The sequence below is a fragment of the Sciurus vulgaris genome (assembly GCF_902686455.1).
Source record: "Sciurus vulgaris genome assembly, chromosome: 11".
Lineage (NCBI taxonomy): Eukaryota > Metazoa > Chordata > Mammalia > Rodentia > Sciuridae > Sciurus > Sciurus vulgaris.
Window position 1 is genome coordinate 7173529 of NC_136472.1, and position 19856 is coordinate 7193384.

General features: G+C 42.2%; 1 protein-coding gene, 1 long non-coding RNA gene and 1 pseudogene across 4 annotated transcripts in view; 2 read left to right on the forward strand and 1 right to left on the reverse strand.

Moving 5' to 3' along the window:
- Positions 1–8152, reverse strand: part of TOP6BL (TOP6B like initiator of meiotic double strand breaks) — a 70190-nt gene extending 62038 nt beyond the window's left edge. The window contains exons 1-2 of the mRNA XM_079105369.1: positions 7904–8152; positions 6026–6164 (exon numbers count right to left, since the gene is read on the reverse strand). Of these exons, the coding sequence (XP_078961495.1) occupies positions 6026–6164; positions 7904–8050 (286 nt within the window). The 5' untranslated portion in view covers positions 8051–8152. The remainder of the gene's footprint in view (positions 1–6025; positions 6165–7903) is intronic.
- On the forward strand, positions 3952–6017 carry LOC306638374 (large ribosomal subunit protein P1-like; annotated as a pseudogene). Its single transcript has 2 exons — positions 3952–3969; positions 5135–6017. The product of its transcript is annotated as a large ribosomal subunit protein P1-like (transcript).
- A 56-nt stretch (positions 8153–8208) lies between the features above and the next one.
- LOC306640794 lies at positions 8209–19819 on the forward strand. Of its 2 annotated transcripts, XR_013757912.1 has the most exons (4): positions 8209–8425; positions 11112–11257; positions 15658–15757; positions 16508–19819. It is a non-coding gene; the product is annotated as an uncharacterized lncRNA (long non-coding RNA). The 2 variants fall into 2 exon arrangements; XR_013757913.1 differs by lacking the exon at positions 15658–15757.
- Positions 19820–19856: the final 37 nt, after the last annotated feature.

Consider the following 19856-nt stretch of genomic DNA (forward strand, 5'->3'; position numbering starts at 1 on the left):
AAGAGCTAAAGACAATCTCAAGACAAAAAAAAAAAAAAACACAACCCACCTATCTTGCTGTATGCACAAGATGTTTCTAAATTACATGTTACACCATTTCCTCTAATGTCCTTCCTTAGTTTTAATGAGTATCATATTACAACTGCTGAAAACAAGCCACTTTTTGTAAATGTCAAAGAGAACATCATTCTACCTGCTCCACAGCCCATTCAGTCCACCAGTTTTCAGCTAGACTTCTAGTGTTTGTACTAAAGTAATGAAGTGCTATACTTCAGATACAAAGATGATAGTAGAGTCTTATCTGTAAAATACATATTTTTAAGCAAGTATTCTCCACAATTCCCTGTATAGAAGAGTATATTTAAGGTGAACAAGGGGTGCTATAATATACAGCATTTCGCAAACATTATGTTTCACAGCTTACATTGGCTAATTAAATGTCCTAAGAAGATCCACAATAAAGAAATCCTTGTTATTTTAACCAGCATGTCCAAAATTTAGATGACTACATACAACTCCTTTCCCATAACTCTAATATAATTTAACATCTTAGTCCACATATTTTCAGAAAAATTGTGACAAGTAATCATGTTTGTTAAAGCCTTCAACAATTAGGAGAAAACTAGCCATCCCTCTGCCTTTCATAAAGATCCTTTCAGATATAAAATCTGCTAGTTCAGGAGCTGGGCATGGTGGTACATGCTTGTAGTCCCAGCTAGTTGGGAGAGGAAGGCAAGAGGACTGCTTGAGTACCAGAGTCTGAGGCCAATCTGGGCAAACAAAGCAAGATCCCATCAAAAAAAAAAAAAAAAAAAAAAAAAAAAAAAGAAAGAAAGAAAAGAAGAAAGAAAAGAAAGAAAAAAGAAAATTTGCTAGTTTTGTACCCCTAAAAGATACTTTGAAGTACTAGATATAATCTAGTAGATATAATCAAGTTAAGATTAAGTCAAACTGGATTAGGGTGGTCCTAAATCCAATGATTGCTAATCTTATGAGAAGGATATGTGAAGACACAAACATAAATACAAAGAAAAAGTCATATGAAGATGAAATGACATACCTACAAGCCAAGAAACAGAAAGGATTATTGGCAATCACCAGAAGCAAGGAGAGAAGCAGGGAACAGATTTCTCCTAGAATCTCCAGAAAGAACCAACCCATTTACACCTTGATATTGGACTTCTAGTCTCCAAAACTGTAAGGATACATTTACTTTTCTAATAGCCACCCAGTTAGTGATACTTTGCTCCAGCAGCCCTCCATAACTAATACATATTCTTCCTCATCAGTGGCTTCAAACCAAATTTAAAAGACACCACTTTGCAGTTCCAGATAAAGACAGCAGACTTAACACACATCTATTTTCACTCCTTCCTAAAATCTTGATAAAATAGAACAGAGATTTTTTTTTAAGACAAAACCCCACAAGGTTAAATAAGAGAAAGAGGAATATAATAAAATCCTGGAAATTAAAAAACAGAAGACCTAGTAGGAAAGGATTTGGAAGACATGAGAAATTTCATTATAAGGAGAAAGGGAAAAAGCCATGAAACCATCTGAATTATATGACAAAATCCCCAAAGACTCAGGAATGGCAGTATTAGGAACCTCTGGAAATAGGGGTTAAGTTAAATTAAAATACTCAACTGAGAAAATGAATTTCAGTAGAGCTTAAATTATCTTTATTACAGGATAAGGAAGAACTTGTTCTTCCAACATGAAAAACAAATCAGATCAAACAGAAAAAGTAACAGCAACAGGAGGTACAGAAAACTTTTTGTTAAAAAAAATTCTATATAATCAGAAAGATGAGATGCAGCCCTCAAACAAATGCAAGATGTGATATAATAAGAACATAAAGAAGTGGGGCTGGGCAGTGGCACATGCCTATAATCCCAGGGACTCTGCAGGCTGAGATATGAGGATCACAAGTTCAAGACCAGCTTTATCAACTTAGCAAGGCCCTAAGCAATTTAGGGAGAACATCTCAAAAAATAAAAGGGGAAGAGGATGTAGCTCAGGAGTAAAGCACCTCTGGGTTCAATACCCAGGAAATCACACCCCCCCCCCCAAAAAAAAAGAAGAAGAAAGGGGAAACGCTCTTGGGGATAAAAACTGTGATAGCACAAATGAGAACATCCATCAAATGGTTGGAAGACAAATGTGAGGAAGTTGCCTAGAAAGTAGAAAAAAATGAAAAATAGGACAAAAAAGATTTTTAAAAATCAGTTTAGGAAATCCAATAGCTAAATGACAGAAGTTGAAAAAGAGGGAAAAAAGAAATGCAAGGCAGATTTTTATAGAACCAAAGGACATGAGTTTACAAATTGAAAAGGCCCACTAAGTGCAGTGCACAATGGACAAAAACAGACCCACAGCAAGGCACATCACTGAATTCTGAGACTGCTGGTACTCACAAGTGTCCTGTTCTCTTCTTCCTGAGCATACAACTAGACTACACTTTGTCATCTCCCTTGTAAATCACAGCATTGTGGCATTAAGACTAAATCCCAGGGTTAGGGTTGTAGTTCAGTGTTAGAGCACTTGCCAAGCTTGTGTAAGGCAATGAGTTCAATTCTCAGCACCACATATAAATAAGTCAATAAAATAAAGGTCCATCAACAACTAATAAAAATACTTTTAAAAAAAGACCAAATCCCAGTCAATGGAAAGGGAAGAGAAATAATACACATAATTTCCAAGTCTACCCTGTGAAAGTCTTTGACTTCTAATAAGCCTTGCTCTTTCCCCATCCTTATCTGAATGGAGAGACCTTAAAGGGTCTAGGGGAGAATAGAACAAGACAAACAGCTTGGATCCTGCATAAAACAAAATGCATCTCTATTCACACTCATCAGACAATGAAATAAAGAGAAAATAAACGTTTCCTGTATTAAGCCACTAAGATTTCAGGGTTTGCTATAGCACCTAGCATTATTTACCATAATTAACACAAAGATAAAGATCATATACACTCATGAGAAGATGACAAAGTAATCAGAAAGACTATGAATTTTCAATAGCAACTCCTGAGATTAGAGAACAATACTACAATTGTCATTAAAGTTCTGAGGAGAAATGAATACTGACCTAAAATCCTAAACTCAAACTATCAATCAGTTGTGGAATGTAACATTTTCAGAGATGTGAGATCTTAAGAAATTTACCTCCCCCAAACACTCTTTTTCAGAAGCTACTAGAGCCTGAGAGTCATCAAAGCGAGAAGTAAGCCAAGAAAAAGAAGATAATAGGATTCAGGAACCACAAAATCCAACACAAGGGAAAAAACTGAATAGACATTCTGAATAACAACAAAGGGGAAGATCCAAGACATTAGCTGCCAGAATCAGAGAGCATCAAAGTCAAGATTAGAGCAGGTCAGAAAATTCTAGTACGAGTTTTTCACAGGATGAAATTGACAGGCACCTGATATGTTGGAACATATTTAAGAGTAGATTTAGACAAAAGCCGAAGTTTGGGGCGTTGTATACATGATAAAAGTACAAAAAATTAAACAATTAGTGAAAGATAAAATTTAAAGAAAAATATCACTTTTCAAGATGAGTGAATGGCATTTTATGGCCATAATAATGAGAAAAATAATGATGTCCATTTGGTGGGAAAATTAATTAGAAGAAACATACATGGTAGAGTTGGAGATATGAAAGAGAGCTATCATCTTCTATAGTGGGAAGACAATAAATCATTGCCTAAAAATAGAGAAATCCAGATACAGTCACACAAATCAGCTGAGTCAAAACTATTAGCCTCTAGTAGGGGAAAAGTTGAAAAGGTACAAGTGTGCAGGGGAATTACAGGTTTTGTAGTATTTCATTGAACCTTTTAACTTTTAAAACCAAGCATATATAACTTTGACAAAAACCTAAAAATAAATAGCCTTGTATATCTTTTTTCCAAAAACTAATGACATGGGAACTCTGTATGTTAAACATGAATGCTACCTACAAAGTACTGTTGCTGAAAAGCACATGGCATAGTCCTTAGTATATTCTATTTTTTAAAGAACTGGTAATTATGAACATATGTACAGAAAAACATGAACAATATATAGTGAATGTTAGTTAATAATTATTTTGAGGACTTAGAAAGTCTCATTCTCCATAATATGCTTCTGTAATGCTGTAATGTTTTTTTTGTCAAGTACCAACTTTTTTCTGCCAAAAAAATTATAAACATAATTGCATGAAGATCAAAGATAATAAAAAGAAAAGCCCTCCATATTAGACAGGCTGATGACCGTCCATTAGCTCAAAATGCCTATAGAACTGGGTTTCTTGACAGAAGTTATTATTGCCCAGTCCTATGTTTTGGAGTGAAATCAATGCTGTACAAACTAATTCAACCATTTACAGACCAATAGTCACCCTAACCACTTAGTTAAGCACTTCTATCATGAGCAGGGAAACCACCCAGCCCTACTTAGTTCATTCAGAGTAACTGCAAACCAATTTATCACACTCTTAAGAATGTTTTAACATTAAGTACACAGAAGAGGTTGTTTCTGTTTAGGTAAGCAAGTATCTTAGAGTCCAGTGTAGTATCCAATCTGAACTGGGACTCCAAGTGACACTCTAGGGCTGAGGGGCCGGTTCTTTACGCACACATCCACTGCACACAAAAGAGGCAAAAAGATAGCACTTCACAGTCAAGAAAGTGTATTTCAGAGTTAAAATGTATCATTTTCCTCTAAAAAAATACAGGCAAAAATGATGAAAGAAAAAGAAACATGTGGAAAAGATATTTTCAAACTAACTATAGGTCAGGATTCATCCAAGTATGTTATTCATAATTTCTTTTCCCTTTCCTTTTATTGTTTGCTTCTTTTGCAACTGCCTTAGAAATAAAAAGTAGGTAAAATTCAATATTGCTGTGATAAGAGCAGATTAAATCCAAGAGCAACTAAAAAAATAACAACCTGAAAGAAGACAACTTCTGAGAAAAGAAGAAGAAAAGGAGGAGAGAGAGAGGGTATTAGAAAGGATATATTGAACAAAACACATACAGGCATGTATGAAATGTCACAGAGAAAACCCATGAATATGTACAATGAATAAGCTATAATAAAAAAAAAAGGGGCAAGAGTAAAATTATTTCTCAGCAATTTTAATTTAAGCCAAATAATCTTGTGCTAAGAGTCATTCTGGCCTGCCCCAGCTGGCGCCAAGGTGCTCGTTCTTCCAAGAAGCTAAGGCTGCGTTGGGGTGAGGCCCTCATTCATCCAGTGCCTAGTACAGCACTCGCAGTTAGCATCGTGGCCTCTGTTTCCCAGCTGGCCTGCATTTACTCTGCCCTCATCCTGCACGATGATGAGGTGACCATCACAGAGGCTAAAATCAACGCTCTTATTAAAGCAGCTGGTGTAAATGTTGAATCTTTTTGGTCTGGTTTGTTTGCAAAGGCCCTGGCCAATGTCAACACTGGGAGCCTCGTTTGCAAGGTAGGGGCTGGTGGGCCTGCTCCAGCAGGGTGCAGCACCAGCAGGAGGTCCTGCTCCCTCCACCACCACTGCCCCAGCTAAGAAGAAAGTGGAAGCAAAGAAAGAAGAATCAGAGGAGTCTGATGATGACATGGGCTTTGGTCTTTTTGACCGTATTCCTGTGACATGTTCAATAAAAAACTAAAAAAAAGAGTCATTCTGCTCCTTTCCTATGACACACTTGAGAATCTATCACCAGATACTTAGTACATGATCACTTGGAGTTTATTTATGGTACTGGAGATTGAACCCAGGGGTGCTCTACCTCTGAGATACATCCCCAGCCCCTTTTATTTTTTATTTTGAGACAGATTCCACTACATTGCCCACAGGCCTCAAACTTGCCATCCTCCTGCCTCAGCCCCTGGACTAGTTGAGATTACAAGCATGCACCACTGCCTGCTTGGTTTTGGTTTTTTAACTACATGATAAAAGATTATGACTAACTGAACTTTTTACATAAACTATGCCATAAAAATCATGATAAAACTTAAATAGAAAATCATTTCTTTTTCTTCTTCTACTTACTAGTTGTTACACAATGAAGAGCGTTTGGCTGGTGCTTAGAATTGACTGCTTCTATGGAAATCATTAGCTGCCCTTCTAGCAACACTCCCTTTGATGTTTCTGTTTCACATTTCCAGTAAATTATTAAATATCTCAAAATCTGAAAAAGTATAATGCAAAGAAAACACAATCTTCTTTAAAAATTATGGTAATAATAAATTTATATGATAAAAACTAATTTCCCCCTATATATTGCATTCCTTCTTGTGAAGTGTCACATTTGCGTTGTTCAGAGCAGAGCAACCTAAGAAAGGAAACAGTGAAATTCAACACAGTGCCCAACAAGACAGGAAACTGAGGCAATAAATTGCAGTATTTAGAGGATAAGTGCATCTCGAAATAAAAATTAAGGAAAAATTAAGTGGGAGTTTTCTTTTTTTTTCCTCTCTCCAAATAAGCCAACATGAATGAGTGACATCTGATTATGAATCATCTTTATTTATTTATTTTTTGGTACTGGGGATTGAACCCAGGGCCCTGTGCCTACGAGGCAAGCACACTACCAACTGAGCTATATCTCCAGCTCCTTCTTTATCTTTCATTAACATTTTTGAGGGTTAAAATATTATTTAAGAGTGTTGGAGGCAAAAATGTCTGAGTTTGAATCTCTGATGTGCCAAATTCCAGTATATAGCCTTGGGCAAGTTACTAAACCTCTCCGAACTCAATTCCTCATCTATAAAAATGAGGATGGGGCTGGGGTTTGTAGCTCAGTGGTAGAGCACTTTCCCAGCACATGTGTGATTTCCTAGTACGTATGAGGCACTGAGTTGGCTCTTCAGCAGCACATAAAAATACATACATACATACAATAAAGGTACTGTATCCACCTACCACTAAAAAAAAAAAAATGAAAACGAGGACAAAGCCACCGTATATGGTTGCTCCTGAAAGGAAACAAATAATATGCATAAAATGTTTAACACAATGTCTACCATACAGTAAGTACTTAGTAGGCATTATCTACTATTTCTAACAAGTTCATGTGCAATAAAGACTACAAGTAACGCCTGGGGGTATAGTCCAGTGGTAGAGCCCTTGACTGGCTTGTGCAGGGGTTGTTCCGCCAGCACTGTAGAAAACAAAACAAAACACCTCACACAATATTTTAAGTTGAATAGGACTCCAAGATGTCTGAATAAAACATTAAATCTTGATGATACTTTAAAATAAAATGCATTTAATTCCCATTATTATTCACGAAAAGTAGGCTCTCACTTCCACACTAACGCAGCACAAGAATTATTACGCTTATGCCCTTTCTTAAAGGCGGGGCGCTCTGAGTAAGAGAATTTGGGAACTAGGACCCTAGTCTGTGCCACAGTTAGCAAACAGAATTTCCAGGCGTTTCCTGCACCCTGCTTCGCAACCCTCTGCCTTCCTGCGCCCCCTCTGTGAGATCTCCGAGGCTCCATCCACAGGGAGAGCCGCTGGGGCTCTCCCGACTGTGAACGCGAATGCTCCGCGTTCCGCGGTCGGTAACGGGGCTGGATATCCGGCCCCTCCGAGCAGCCCTCGGAGGCTGTGAGGCCATTTCACCGCCAGGCAGGGCGGGACAGGCCAGACGCTAAGCGTCGCGCGAGGCGATGGCTGCCCGGGTCTGCCTGAGCCGCCACGTGGAGGGCGCAGCGCCCTCTTCCGGTGCGCCCCGCGGGGCCGCCTGAGCTGTCACTCAGCCCCTCCCGGCGCGCGTGCGCGAAACCCCTCGTCCTCGGCGGCGTCCCGGGGTCGTTCCTCACGTGGAACCCGACCCTCAACGCTGGGCACCCCGGGCGCGGCCTCAAGCTGCCTGACCCGTGTCCTCCGCCCTGCGCCGACTTTCTCCTAGCATTCGCGAACCTTCTGCCTCCATCTTGGGCAACGCCGGCCCCCTTGGCCCAAACTTCGTGGCCTCTTGCCAAAGAGCCTCTCCTCAGAAAGTGGCTTTCTGTGCTTTATCTCCCTCCCCGGCATCACCTCGCAGACGGCCGAGGCCATCCCCTCCATTCCGCAAAGGGAGCAACAGCGGCGCGCAGCCGCGAGGTGCCTCCGGCGGCCTCAGCCTCTTGCTCCGCCCGAGCTTCGACCTCACCGGCACCCACGCCCCGCAGCGCGAGCCCAACCTTCCCGCCCGCGCGCTTGCGGGCCCCGCCCCTACTCGGCGCGCCTGCGCACCGGGCGCCGCCCGCGCCGGGTCTGGAGCCGCGGCGGCCCGGGGGCGGGTGAGCGGGAGGCCGGGTCGCGGCTCCTCCCATAGAGACTTTCCCACGGAGCCGCCGACACGCAGCCCTCAGCCCTTTCCTCGGCGCTCGGAAGCTTCCCTCCGCCGGGAGAAACCGCGGGCCCCTGGTGCGGGGCGCCACGCTGGCTCCGGACCCCCAGGTGGGTCCTTCTGCCCCAGGCCAGCCTCCGCTTCCCAGATCGAGCAGAGGAGAACCGAACGGCCTGTTAGACCGAGCTCCGGATGAACAAGATTTTTTTTTTTAACCCGTTTACGTATGTCTTGTACAATATTTAGGGCAAATACTAAAAAAATTATTCGCTAATCTGAAATTCAAAACTGGGCGCCCTATATTTTATCTGGCACCTGTCCCAAGCTTCTCCCCAGCCGATTCCAGGGGACCCGGCCTGCCCCGCCCCACCAGGCCCTTCCCTTAGGCTAACCGACTGCACTAAATGTAGCGCTGACCGCAACTCAGCAAAGCGCTTTCTGCGGATGTTCCCAGCTGGAAAGAAGGAAGGTAGTCCTTCGGGCTCCAGCTGCGGGACAAGGCTAAGGTGCCAAAATCCATAACCGCCAGTGATCGGGCAGCTTGTTCATGGGCAGCCAAAAGAAAACGCCGAAGAGATTTCTGCCTGGCAAAGAGTTGCCCAAAGAGAAGGGTGGGACAGGGTGTTGGCTGCTTTCCTTCAGGGAAAATTCTTCCACTCCAGCTCCAAGAAGCTAGGATCGGACAGAACAGGCTGAGGAGCTGGCAGAATGCCTGCCTAGTACACAGGCTTGGTGCTACTGCAGAGAACATGTCTACTGACACCGAATCATGCCCTTCTCCAGTCTGCCCAGTGCCTTTGTCCCTCCTCCCCATCTCAGGTGCTCAAGAGTATTGAAGGAAGGTGGCTTTTATTTATGGAAAATTCATCAAAACCGCCAGATCAATAAGAACTTGGCATTTGGGAATCACTGGAGTTCTCTCCCTTTCACCCTTTCTCTCTTGTCCCCTTTTGGAAAAGGAGTTGCCAAGGGGACTGGAACTAACTTGTTGGCCACCACTGGCTCCTCACAGGGATTATTTCAGTCACACAACTACTTTGAAAGATAATTGTTATCTTCACTATTTGATGGGTGAGAAACCAAGGTACTGAGAATGGCTTTTTAAAATAGTTCCCACAGTGTCGGCTCAGCAAAAATGCTCCACCTTGAGACGCATTGGGAAGGAAGGGTGGAGGAACGGTTGCCAGTGGCAAAGCACTTCAGGTGAGCTGGCCTCTTGGCTTCCAGCCCTGGTCCTTGGAATGAGCCTCAGGGATGAAGATGCAAGGGAACGCCCAATACCATCCTAAAGGGAGGAGGCCTAACAAAGGTAGCCAGGGACACAGTGCCCTCTCCACTGCATAGAGGCAAAAGGACTGAAGGAATCTTTTGATATTAGGGCCAACCATCAGGACTTTTACAGCATTTACCCTTGTATTCAGGCAAGGTTTGATGCAGGCTTGACATCTGATGAGCGTTGACTCTGATAAGCACACCTCACTTTTTCTTATTTCTCTTCAGTAATCTTCCCCTATAAAGGAGATGTTATCATCTCATAAATTATGACAATGAGGTTCCAAGAAGAAGTTGTATGACAGTCTGTAAATGTCAGAGCCAGAATCTGAAATAAAAATCTCTTAGTTCCTCTTTCCACTTTCATACAGCTACCTGGTGTATCTTCCACATGAATGTGACCTTCCCAGCTGCTTGGGAGCTCAGTAGTATGGGAACATTAACATGACCATGAGACTCCAACCACTCTGTGCAAAAACTGCAGAGTCAATGAATTCAGATTCACTTGTCTCCCACAAACTAAGACTGGAGATCTGGGTGTGGTGGCATGTGCCTATAATCTCAGGCCCTAGAAGTCCAAGGCAGGAAAATTGCACATTCAAGACCAGCCTCAGCAACTTAATGAGAACCTCTCTCAAAAAATGAAAAGGGCTGGGGATATAGGTCAGTAGTAAAGTGCCTCTGGGTTCAATCCCTAATAACGGGAAAAAAATCAGTGTATACACCAACCTATTTGAGTCTAGTAACTAATATGCTGTTGGACTCTATATTATTATTATTATTACTTTTGGGGGGATGGAAAATTGAATCCAGGGGTACTTAACATCCCCAACCCTTTTTTAATATTTTATTTAGAGACAGGGTTTAACTGAGTTGCTTGGGGCCTCGCTAAGTTGCTGAAGCTGGCTTTGAACTCATGATCCCCCTTTCTCAGCCTCCCTAGCCACTTGGATAATAGGCATGCACCACCGTGCCTATGTTAAAAATGGTTTTAAAAATGTGGAGTTCTGGGCATGGTGGTGCATACCTATAATCCCAGCAGCTTGGGGAGGCTGAGGCAGGAGGAGTTAAAGCCAGCCTTAGCAACTTAGTGAGGTCCTAAGCAACTTAGAAAGACCCTGTTTCAAAATTAAAAAAAAAAAAAAGAAAAGAAAACAAGTTGGAGATGTAGCTCAGTGGTTAAGCACCCCCGGGCTCAATCCTGGGTACCAAAACAAAACAAAAAAAAAGCATTTTTACTCAGACTATTGCATCCTCAGTGCAACAGAATGTTACAGTCAGAAGGGACTTGAGATGATCAGTTCTCTTCAGTAGATGAAGAAATGTGAGGTCCAGAGAAAATTTTTTTTTTTAAAACTGCCCAATGTCATTGTCACTTTAGTCAACCAAGGAGCCTTTGCATGTGACTGAATATTTTCAGTTCTGGCCTTCAGGGTCGTACTAGCCGTGTCTTCAGGAGGCCAGTTCTGTCCAGTTATTAGACTGGGTAACATAGGTTCTGTTCCCATTCCTCTGCCACCTCAGATTGGATTGCTGTTTCATGTACATTTTGGATATTCTGTTTATTCTCAGAAGAAATTCCCTGCCTGGTCAGAAGACACCCCACCTCAAGAGCCCCAGATTGATTCTGACTCAAAACCAAGGGTTTGAAAGGAACCAGACCATCTAAGGTAATGTCATCAGATGAACAGTGACATTTTAGGGACTGTTGAACCATCTTTCCCTTTCTTGCATGTGCCCTGTCTGTATATATTATTCTTAAACATTTCTTAAGTCATTTATTATCCTTAGCTTCTCCCAGAATACTCAAATGCCCTAAAAAGTGGACCCTAGAAACTGAGGTAGAAAATGTCCTTGAGGTCCCCTTAATGTAAATGAAATCCAATTGAGGACTTTCTGCCCCGGGAAAGAATCTAGCAACTATTAAGAGAGGCTGTTTCCCGTATGGACAACAAGAAAGGGTTAAATGTTTCTCACGGGTCCTGAGCAAAGTCTGTCCCCCACCGGTTCCCATAACCGGGTTTCCTGAAATGGAGCAGGTCCCAGGTGACTCTCCACTAATCACATCCTTGGAAATGGGGCCATGAAGCTCAGATTAGCTCATCTCTTCACCTTCTTGAGGCCTTCTCCACCTGGAGCACGGAATCTGGGGCAACTTCACCACTGCTCTCCTATCAGGGGTCAGACAGGGATGTGCTTGCAGCAGGCTGTTAGGTTAGGGGGCACTGGAGGCTGAGTGGTGGTGCTGACGTTTGTGCCAATTCGTGGACTACAGCATCTGTTCTTCCTCTTTCTAAGACTTATAGGCAAAGGTTCTCTCCCCAGGATGATACTGGAGTTTGCATACTGAGCAGCTTCTTCTTCAACCCATTCCCCGTGCTTTCTGCCTTTCCTGTCGATGATACTGGGTAGCTTCCTGTTTCTCCTGGCTGAGTCACCCTTTATGCCAAGTCTCTGATTTCTCACCAGGGGATGTCATTCCCTTTCTGTTGATGTCCAGTTTTCCTTTGCCTAGATAACCAATAAAATCGGTATCTCAAAGCGGTTCTGATCTCTGATTGGCTTTTTATCTTCTCGCTAAACAGGGCTGGATCTGTCCTGCCAGCAGATGTCAACTGGAAGGGAAGTATGCTTTGTGGCCTAGAGGCCTTGGGGATAGAAATAAAATGTGATTTGGTCACATATGGCCAAGAAAACCTATTGATTAGAAGACCAGATGATCAACTTTATTTGAAAGACAAATAGGCCAATTGGGACAAAGATTCTTCTTCCAGTAGCTCATTAAAGAGGATATTGGCTTCACATGTTCAGTCTTGGGTCCGTCTTTGCATGATGATAGTACTCTGAAGTACTTTACCAGGAATGCTAGCGCACACAATATTTAGAGCTAGTAATTTGGAAACTTATTTGATCTAATTTTCCACTGATCTCTAAAGTTGTCTTGATTTCCATCTGTTCTAGCTTTAAGGTCCTTTTTGTCTTCTGCTTCCCCAGTTTTCATTCTCACCAGGTGAAAAGAGGTTGTGGGATCAAAAGTCTAAAAAGGGTCAGAATGACTGAATTCTTTTCCCATCTTACCACTTACTTAAGGTGTTATGTTCTAGTTTTCCACAATGAAAATAGGGAAATTCTCCCAGGAATATAGTTAAAATAACATCTTTGAAACAATTTGAGAGTTTTAGAATCTTTAAATTGGAAGAAATCTTAGAGGTCATTTAATCCAGTATTTCTTGGCCAGAGGAGCAACATTTGTTCCAATTTGTTCCTTCATTCCCCACCCTACTCTACTTCTTTCCTCAATCTCTTCCTGGCATCCAAGATGGAATCAATTCAGTTTGCATAGTATATTTAGGATTGGGAAACTGACCTACTTTGCCTCCCCATTTCATGCAATAGTCATGCCAATAGTCACAACAAGTTGATATCTAGCTTTTACTTGAATATCTTGTGTTAGAAAATTTGCTACCTCAGAGACAACTCATTCCAGCTTTGGACAGCAGTGGTTTGGTAGAGAGTTTTTCATTATATCAAGCTAAAATCTCTTCCCATCTCCCCAACCCTATATCTTCCACCCATTGGTCCCAGATCTGCCCTTTGAAACCACAAAGAATCCATCTAATCCCTTTATAAAGGGGCCTGGGGAATACTCAGGATTGTTATTGTTAACTTGTCACAGTGGTTCAGACCTGGCCTGAATGATCGTATTACAGATGCCCCATGCTGGGTACACTAGCTGCGTTCCTAAAACATTGTACAAACTAAGTTTTGTGTGGATCAGATAATTTTAGACATACTAGGAAGTTGACTGTTTAAAAGAAATCCTGCTATCAATTCTTTCATAAACTGAGAACTCCTATTGTAATGCAAATAATCTCCCCCCACTAACCTTTAATGCAAATGCAGCTTTTCAGACATTATATTTTACTTATAGAAAGATTTGCCTACATACCAAAGGTAAAATAATGATGTAGGCAAGAGTTAACTCTCACTGGCCCCCTACCTGGCACTGGCACCCTGCACCTCACGAGCATTGTTTAATTTTTTACCACAACTTCCTTCTGTAAAATTCTTGCTTGCTGCACGCGCCCCCCCCCCTTTTTTTTTTTTTTTAAAGATGAGGAAACTCAGGCTTAGAGAAGATGAATACCTTGTCCAAGGTCATACAATTAGAAAATGATGAGCCAGAGTTCAAACAAGGTCAGAGAGTCTGGAGTCTGATAGCTGAACCTCCAGGAAGTTTCAGATGCCAGCCATAGTTGAGATGACTAGCTAGCTATTAGCTGTGTGCCATGGCACAAGTAAATTAGGCCAAGACACAGAAAATTGACCACAAACGTCTGCAGCCTCGAAGATGTACACAAAACCTACTCTGGCACTGTAGATTTCCCAGCACAGCTCACATTTTCTAGCGTAATTTGATCAAGGAACCCCAATGATGTCCTCTTCAGCTATTATCATTAAACAGATGCTGCCAAAATTTATTTCAGGCATATGGTTGTGAGAAGACACTTTTTCAAAGGGCCTAATATTCCCGGGGCTTAGTAATATGAGCTGCTTAGAAGAAAGAAGTGATTCATTATTGACTGGTAAAATCAAAGGCATTGAGTTGATCCCATCCTGCTCCTAGGTGGGTCAGAATCATTCAAATGGTCCCAGTTTTTAATGGCATTTAGGTTTGCAAGTTAAAAATAGTTTGGGATGGATGGTCCATAAATAAGGATTGTTTTGAATTAAACTGGACAGAGATAAGTGGATGTAATATATCTATGTCCTCAAATCATTTCCAGTTTCCCCAATTTAGTCAATAGTAGTATGTACTCACAACGTTGCTCAGCTCAGAACACAGCCCTTGGGACTCCTGAGACTCCAGAATTTTTTGATGCTGTCCAAGGAGGCTCAAGCAAGGACTCTCTTCCATCTCCCGTGCTGCGCTCAGCCCACCCCACTATTATGTTAATTTAATGTAAGACTTTGTAGTCTCATCTGCAGACGTTTGCTTTCAAATACATGTTCATCCTTTGCAAATCATGACCTCAGCTGGCCAAAATCAAGCTGGCATCCTGGTCTAAAGTAGTTACAGGAAATTGAGCCAGGCCTTATGAGTTGCCCAGCTCCCTTGCAAACACACCTTTCGAATCTTTTCTACAGTGGCAGGCTTGTTTACAATTTCAAGGTATAGACTCAGGTGAGGAAATATGTACTTTTCTTTATTCTCAGTCCCTGTTTCTACTGATGGCCGAAAAAGAATAACCCTCATCAGTTCCAGATGACTCAATCATTGTAAGTTTTAAACTCAGTTTCTTAGATTTCTCTTCTCAGTCCCCTTCTCCTCGTGATGTTCCGGTTGGGAGTTTATGTCCATTCTGACATCAGGGAAGGGGCATCAAGGCCAGGTGTCATCTTCTGTCTCTCTTGCCTAACAAAGTATAGCTTCCTTCACTTGGTCTTGGCCACTGGGCTCCATGGCAATTGCAGTTGCCACAGAGTCCCTGGCAAGTGGATCCTGGGCTCTTGGTGTAGACAAATCACAGTAATGGTTCTGAGCTTCAACCTCAGCTGTCCCTGGTACTGCTGAATTCCATCTGGGCCCTGGCCATTCACCCTCAGCCTCTATGTGATTCTCGCTCGCATCCCACACTCTACCCCAGTCCCCACAGGCACACTGACTTTTTTAGTTCTCAGTGTGTGAGCTCATGCGTATTCTCTCTCTATATCTATCTATCTATCTATATCTATATGTATATATAGACATATATATACAAATACATATATATGTATATATGTATATAGAGATATATAGGTAGAAATACACACACACACACACATATATATATATATATATATATATTTACATACATGGGGGGGGAGAGAGAGAGAGAGAAATACTTATATTTCTCTCTGTCCCCCCACCCCATCAGGGGATGGCACCAAGGAACTTTCTGGACTCCTTCCAAATGTCCAAAAGATTGGGACTTAGCAGATAAGAAGGCTGGGTGGGACACGGGGAGATCATCTCAACCCTGCTTCACCTGCACAGATGATGAATGATTCCATTTTCATTCTGTGGCAGTTGTCCCCTGACAGCCTGGGCTACTCTGAAAGGTCATGTCTTCTCAGAGTTCCAGGAATGAAATAGAGCCTAGGCCTCCTCCAACTACTACCCTCTGGAGGTGAGGACAGAGCCCCAGGGGTATACCTAATGCTCTCGACATTCTCTCCCTACCCCTTTCAATTCTACTCCAAGCCCAGAAAGGATTATATTTTCTATTTGGAGGGGAAATTCACATGTTCTTTCAGCTCAACAGATGATGGCATAAACTCTGGGCTTTAGGTTTAGCGGGTTCTGTCTCTTGGTATTTAAAGTGAAGCTTCTGGATTTAAAAAAAAAAAATCTCTCTCACGCACATGGCTCTTACAACTTAAAAACTGAAGCTTTCAAGAACATCGTCCCCTCAGCAGGAAGTAGCTATAGAATATAAAAAGAAAGAACGTCATCTCCACTATAGATGTTTTTTATGGTGCTGGGGATGGAACCCAGGATCTCTCACGTGCCAGGCATGTGCTCAGCCACTGAGCTATACCCCCAGCCCTCTGCTATAGATTTTTAAAGGTCTAGTTTAGGGTTCAAAAGCCAAGAATTTAATTCTGATCTCTCTGTAGCATCCCTGTGCAGAGGGCAGAGCATCTTCAAAGTGCTTACTGTTGCCTAAGTAATGGAAGATAGATTAGGGGTAAAAGAAATGAGAAACACATGGTTTGAAATGAAAACATTTAGTTTTATCTATTTACAATAAAGATTCATCTTCTCCCCAAGGTCTTTTCTGGCACTCGTTAGTTTATTGCACAAATATCTATGGGTCTGCTCTGCCGGGGCTACAACTGTGAAATAAATGTTCTCTCTTCTCTCACAGACCTCACAGTCCAAAAGGAAAAACAACCAGTGGGTGGTGGTGACCCAAGATGGAGTGCTGTCAGAGGCCCCTCTCCCAGACAGGGAGCTCAGAGAAGGCTTTCCAAAAGAAGGATCATCTATACTACGACCCAAAGGATGAGTAATCATTTGGTGAATGGGAAAGGAAGAGGATTCCAGACAGAAGGAATAGCCTGTTCAAAATCCCACTCACAGTGGGAAAGCTCCTGGAGGTGCCTATGGTTAGGCACAGAGCACCAAGGGAGGGGTGGAGAAAAAGCTGGAAAGGTACACAGCACGTGGAGACTTTGTTAAGAACTTTTGGCTTTATCCCAAATGGGCAGCTACTGAAGGGTTTCCAGCAGAGGCATGATCTGTCAGACTGAAGTATTAAAGACACCACTTGAGTTGCCCAGTGGATAAGATGGCCCAGGAAGGGCACATAGAATAAGAAAAGTCTTAGACACACCATCATCAACAACATTATCAAAGACAACAACAAAATTAAGTGACAAACAGAAGAGGAACCCATAACAGAAACAGAAGAGGGTCCACAGGAGTTGAAAGAAAACCAAGAGAGTGTGGCAATCCTAAACCATAAGAGAATCTCCAGAAGTTCAGGGCATAATTAGAATCAATTGCTACCAAGCGGAACAGTAAGACGGCTATTGGAAATAACAACTGGATTTAGCAATCAGATTATTGACAACCTCGTTGAAAGCTCTTTAAATCAATTGCATCTATGTTCATCTATCCCCTCCAATTACCATCAGTCCCTGGACCAATGTCTTCTAACTGGATATCTTGAGTCCAGACCTCCTCTCTGAATTCCACACCCAGATACAATTGACTACTCAACATCTTAACTTGAATAAAAGACATCTCAAACGCAGGTTCCAAGACCAATAATCTCCCTGCCCCAACCTGGTCATCCTGAAATCCTCCTCGACTCAGTGTTGGTTCCTCCATTCTTCCACTACAGAGTCCATCCTTGACAACCCCTTTTTTCTCACCACCACCCCACACTTCTAACCCATTGCTAATCTTGTCAATGTTTCCTGCCTGTGTGCTTTTATCTCCACTGCCAACATCTGAAAGCAAGGCACCATCTTCTTTCTCACCTGAACAGAAGTGATAGCCTCCTAACAGGTTTCTCATATCCACCTCTGCACTCCTTCCACCTACTCCCCACTCAGCAGCTGGAGTCATCTGTTTCGTTTGTTTTGTTTTTTCATATACAAAATTGTTTGTATCACTTGTTTCAAACCTTCAATCGTGTCCCAGGGATTAAAGGTAAAATCAAAATTCTTTAACTGATATAGAAAGTTCTGCTTGATATGGCCCTGGCCTGTCTTCCCAGCTGCAATTCACTGCACATTCCCTCTTACCCTCTGTTTTCCCGCCACAGTGGCCTTCTCTCCATTTCTTATATGCACTATGCATCCAACATAGGTCTGGTATCATCTACTCTGTCTCTGAGGCTAAGAACATGAGCTCAAGTATTGAACTAGGTTAAAATCCCATCTCTACCCCTTTCTGGTTCAATGGCCCTGAATAAAGTACTCAATCACTAAATGTCTCCATTTCCTTATCTGTTATAAGAATTCAATAAAATGATATAGGTACTGGGGCAGGATGGCACACACTTATAATCCCAGTGACTCACTAGCAGTAGAATTGCAAGTTTGAGTCAACTCAGCAGCTCAGCAAGACTCTGTCTCAAAATAAAAATTAAAAATGGCTGGGGATGTGGCTTAGTGGTAAAGTGTCTCTGGGTTCAATCCCTAGAACCAAAAAATTTTTTAAAATAATAAAATGATAGGTATTAAATAGAAGAAGAATAGTTTGTAATTAATATCAGTGACTTCTAATATTATTCTCCATTCTCTGTCTGTTTTTCCTATTTCAGATCTCAGCTCCCAAGACCCAAGAAAGGTCTCCTTTTACCACCCTCCCTTCCCTAATCAGGTTACTACTCTCTGCTAAACTCTCTTATAGTGCCCTGAACATTTCATTCATAACGCTCATTATCCTTTGTGATTACATAGCTGAGGATTATTTTATTAATGTCTGTGAACCCCACCAGAGAATCCTCTCCAAGAGGACAATGTTGATTTTACTCATCATTATATTCTCAGATCCTAGCACAGTGCCTGGCACATGATAAGCCATATGATTTTTGAGTGAATGCTTGACGGAACAGAGAAGAGATGGAGCCAGTGAATGCGAATAACTCAAGAAGACTGGGAACACAAAGAGTAAGGGCAATACATGCTAACCATCAGGGTTCTTATTCTCCCCCCGCCCCCAGTACTGGGGATTGAATCCAGAACCCTTGTATCACAGAGGCACACCCCAGCCCTTTCAAAATTTTATTTTGAGACAGGGTCTCAGTAAGTTGCTAAGGGCCTTGCTAAGTTGCTGAGGCTGGCCTGGAACTTGTGATCCTCTTGCCTCAGTCTCCTAATTCACTGGGATAACAAGCGTGCATCACTGTGTCCAGCAAGGATTCCTTACTGTTTTCAGCAGGCAGGGACTTGAGCATATTTAAATGCTGATGGGAAGAAGCCAGCAGAGAGAGCTCACCAGGAGGCGGGAGGGCCATGAGAGTGTGGGAAGGGATAAAACTTGGAGCAGAAGCCAGAAGCAGCAGTCCCAGATGGAAGGAGGGACACCTCTCCCATGGCACACAAACAAGAGCTGTGAACTCAGCTATATCTATCAGCTGGGTGGCAGAAGCCGAGATCTTTCCATGAATCTGGGGATCTAAGCACCAAATCTGGATTATCTGAGAAGCTCAGCAGATTGGTGGACATCATCCATTCACTTTTGCAGCTCACATAAAAAGGAAGCAGACATTTTCTTCATCATTGACTATACTGTTTCACTATAGCAAAATAACAAGTTTCCAAAGCAACCCAGTCGCAGAGATGACAAGTGATCTCAGTGTTCCCTTTATGGAATATGCGTCCTTTCCAAATTGGGAAACAGTAAAGTAATAAGTTGGTGAAATAATGATGGCCGATGCCAGCTGAGTGCTTACTATGTGCTGGGTGCTGTTCTGGTATTTCACCTGTAATAACTCATTTGATCTCCACATTTTACAGGTGAGGAAAATGAATCCCAGGGAAGGTAATCATGTGTCCAAGGTCACACAGCTTATAGGCTACATAAATAAACTAGATTTTAAACCAAGGGAGCCTGACTCCAAAATTGATGCTTTTACTCATTCTGCTATACTGACCCTCTGAACATATTAGGAATCAAAAAACCTTCAACTTTCTACCATGAGCTCGTAATTCTGCGAATTTGGATATTCACTTAAGTGAATATTCCTTACAAAGGCTTTGTTTTCAATG